Raw genomic sequence first — 3,764 nt, 5'->3', positions numbered from 1 at the left:
CTGTCAGGAGCATGGTGGCAGATAAGAGGCCCCACTCCCCCAAGAACTCTCCTGGCAGGGGCTGGCAGAAGATCAGTGATCTTACTATCACATCTCAAACTCCACGGGAACTAGAGTCTGACACAGACTAGAGTCTGACACGGAGGCTTTCATCCGTGAGCATGGGACGGTGTTTTGTTTTACTTCACAAAAAACAAACAACTATGTGCTATGTTTTCACTGTCGCTTGCAGACAAACTGCCATTTTCTCTTATGTTCCCAACAGGCTGGCACCTACCTGCGTGATGCTACGCAGTGCACACTGAGAGCCCCTTGCACACCGCACAGCAGCCGTAGAACACAATGTGTCCAAAACAAATGTCTGACAATGCATCTTTTAACATACAGACTCGTATTTTATTTTGACAAATTGAAGATAGAAAAATATCGTAAAGTGAATATAGTGGTTGCTCTTTTTGTGACATGGTTGGGATACGCAGTGCAACTTGAAAGGGATTACTTTGTGGGATGGTCCCTTCTGGCCGAGCTTCAGTTAATACTGAGTTATATTCCAGCAATTGCATTTGCTTGAAAGAATACTACACAGTAAAACTGGCGTTTTTTTTTTAAATAAAAGGTTATGGCATTCCATAATAAATATTAGAAAGCAACAAACCCAAACAATCTTGAAAATACTTTTATAATAATTACTAAAAGCAAACCTTGGACTACATGATTAAAGCTAAGAACTCACATTTTTCTCAAAATAGCTTTAACATTTTCTACCATGATATAATAGATCACTTACTCTGAGAAACAAGTGATGAAAACCGAGAGTAAACATGATATTTCAGATGACTATAAACAGTAAACATCAATTCCACGCACTTATAGCTGTCATTTCAACAACACACTGTACACCCATCCGGCAGTACAAACGGTGGCTCTCTCATCAAAAAATGCAGCCCTGGGTGCAATCTTTGAACTTCAGTGCAGTCGTGGGTCCCACACCCCTCTTTGGGGAGGGTGGCTGGCAAGCTCTTGGTACATGCAGATACGAGGTTATGGTTAGAATGACAAGAGATAAACGTGCTGGGAGTCTGAAGCCAAAACCCCTGCCTGACCCTGGGAAGCAGCCTCCCAACTCTCCCACGCCTTGGGCACAGCAGCGCTGAAAGATCCACCCAGGTGCTGATTTTATTTGCTTCCCTTCCCCACCTCTCTAGAACCAAGAGGCCTCCCATGTTCTTTCTAACATACAAAACAACTGTAGGCACAGATGCACACACATGCATCTCCTGTCTAAGGACTGGGTAATTCCTCGTTTTCTATCAAATAATCTTTCTTCATATATTTGGTCCCCCTAACTAACCGCCACACTTCCAAGTACGCATCCTTTAGGGATCTCTTGCTGCCTTCTTCAGAGCTGTCTGAGATCGGCCCGCTCCTGGCCACCAGCGGAACTCCCCTGCGGCTGGCCCTCGCCCCTTGCCCGCTCTGCTGCTCGGAGCCACCTGCTGCCTGCCCACCTTCTGCCCCGCCATTTCCACCCTCTCCCGGCAGCTCCTCCATGACGAATGGCAGCTGGTCTCCACTTGGCTGCGCCTCCTCTCCCCCGGGCTGCGCCTCCAGGTCCTCGTAGTGGCTTTGCTTTCTAGTCTCCAAGAATTTGGCCACGCAATAAATGATGGAGCCCAGGGTGTTCACCACGACACCGGCAATGAACAGAGAGGTGGGCTCCACGTCGTTGAAGGCCACCATGCCCACCGTGATGGTGGCGATGCTCTTCACCACGCCCACGAAGCTGGTGGTCACGGCCGAGTTGATGTAGGTGCAATGCAGCGTGGTGAAGTTCATGGCGCAGCCGATCAGGATGCAGGCCACGAAGATGCAAACCATGCTCGGGTCCTTCCAGCCCGGGAAGGCCCAGGCGTGGATGGAGTCGGTGCTGGCGAAGGAGCAGACGACCAGCAGCGGCGTGGCAGAGATGGCGATGACGTACTGCGCGGTGAGCGGCCCGTGCTCCGTGTCGGCGCTCGCCTTCTGGATGAGCACCAGGTAGGCAGCGTGCACCAGCACCGCCAGCACGCCCGTCACGTACCCGATGGGGTCGCCCGTCAGGTCGCCAGCTCCTGGAGCGCGCGCCGAAGGCAGCCGGCGGGTACCCGCGAGGGGAGGAAAAAGAAGACACCGGGTTGGCGCGCGCGTGGGCAGCCACGGGGTGCAAAGTAGCCGGGGTCGCGCCCCAGCTCTGCCCACCGATTTCCCGGGTGGCAACAGACGCCCACCCTGCTCCCGCCCCCCGTGGAGAACGCAGGAGCCAACCTCAGCCAATGCCCAGGGCGCTGCACCCTTCCAGCCCTGTCCCCGGCCGCGACAATGGCCCCCGAGGGCGCAGATGTCCTCGGGGTGGGCGCTGTGGTTTCCCCGAACTGGCGCTGCGGTCATCAAGGCGAGTGGTGCCTCCCCCGTCCCGAGGGGGACCCACAGGGAGAGGCAGCCCCAGCTATGGTGGCCCCTGGGCCCGAGGGAGCGGGCCAAACGAGGGTTGCAGGACGACTGCCCTCCGGATGAAGCTTTCCCGCTCCCCCGGCCACGCCCGGCCCACCCCACGGTCCGCTTCGTGCCCGCAGCCCCTGTGCTAGACATTGCCAACTGGCCCCGGGCGCCCAGGCGTCGCTCCCCGCCCTCCCCCATTCCACCCCGCGTGACCTGAGGAAGTTCACGGCCCCGCTCCTTCCGGCTGGGTCGGCGGGCTCGGCGGACTCCAGCTCCCAGGCCCTCCGGGAGGAAGGGGTGAAGGGGGGAAGGCCGAGAGGGGACGGCGGGCAGGGCCACGCCGGCGTGGTAGGGGGGGAGCTGGGGCGGGGGTCGGAAGTCGGACGCCGGGCGTGGGGGATCTGGAGGAGGGGGCCGGAGGGCGGGGGAGGAAGTCGCTTCGCCGAGCCGAGCGGCCACTCTAGATACTCCCTGCCCCTCTGCCTCAGTCTCCCCATGGGGAGCGAGGCCCTGGCACTGAGTGACCCCCGCGGCCTCTGCCCAGCGGGGTGGGGTGGGGTGGGCTGGGGGAGGGCGCGGGCCCCTCTCACCTGCCAGGGCGGCGCCGCAGGTGGTGATGAGCACTGCCGCCAGCACCCCCGGCGAGGGCGCGCCGTTTCTGAGGACCAAGACGCCGATGAGCATGGTGACCAGGGGCAGGCAGCGCTTGAAGACCACGTACATGGGCAGGCTGAGGCCGCGCAGGGACCAGAGCGTGAGGCTGGACTGCAGCGTGGAGAGCACTGCGACCCCCGCGAAGGAGCGCGCCAGGCTCAGGCCGAAGGGGGGCACCGCGATGAGCCCGAGGCGCCGCAGCAGCTCCAGGCTCAGCGCCGCCGTGGAGCTGGTCAGGCACTGCACCAGGGTCAGGAAGGAGAACTGGTAGCGGCTGATGAGGAACTTGAGCAGGATGTTGAGGGAGCCCGAGAAGACCCCGTGCGCGATGGCCACCGAGATGCCCAGCACGCGGCCCCGGCACAGCTGCCGCATCGCGCCGGCCCCGCCGCGCCCGGCGCTGGCGGAGCTCGGGGACCTGCGCGAGGGGAGCGGGGAGGAGCGCGGCGGGGGCGCCCGCCCAGCGCCGCGGCCAAGGGCAGGGGGCCCCTCGGCTCGGCTGCAGGGGGCAGCTCCAGCCAGGCGTTCCTCGCGGCTCGCGGTTTCGCCTCCGACTGCCCCGTAGCCCGGCGGAGGCAGTGGCGGGGGCGGGGGACTCCGAAAAGTGGCGGGGGTGGAGGGGGCCGGTCTGG

At 60.8% G+C, this 3,764-nt stretch overlaps 1 protein-coding gene across 1 annotated transcript; it reads right to left on the bottom strand.

The window, feature by feature from the left end:
• Positions 1–815: 815 nt before the first annotated feature.
• SLC35D3 (solute carrier family 35 member D3) lies at positions 816–3,507 on the bottom strand. The gene is made up of 2 exons (XM_062187738.1): positions 3,069–3,507; positions 816–2,111 (listed from the first exon to the last, which is right to left on the bottom strand). Exons 1-2 carry the CDS (start codon positions 3,505–3,507, stop codon positions 1,282–1,284), a joined length of 1,269 nt encoding a protein of 422 aa, XP_062043722.1. The 3' UTR covers positions 816–1,281.
• Between the last annotated feature and the right edge of the window lie 257 nt (positions 3,508–3,764).

The sequence above is a fragment of the Lepus europaeus genome, chromosome 3, assembly GCF_033115175.1.
Source record: "Lepus europaeus isolate LE1 chromosome 3, mLepTim1.pri, whole genome shotgun sequence".
Taxonomy (NCBI): domain Eukaryota; kingdom Metazoa; phylum Chordata; class Mammalia; order Lagomorpha; family Leporidae; genus Lepus; species Lepus europaeus.
The sequence above is the reverse complement of the archived record's forward strand: the minus strand, read 5'-3'. Positions and strand labels throughout refer to the sequence as shown.

What these genes read in the sequence shown, in the direction of transcription:
- SLC35D3 (XM_062187738.1), bottom strand. Translation starts at nt 3,507, where the DNA reads ATGCGGCAGCTGTGCCGGGGCCGCGTGCTGGGCATCTCGGTGGCCATC. An exon ending in CTGCGGCGCCGCCCTGGCAG is followed by an intron (nt 2,112 to 3,068) that starts GTGAGAGGGGCC and finishes CGCGCGCTCCAG; the next exon opens with GAGCTGGCGACCTGACGGGC.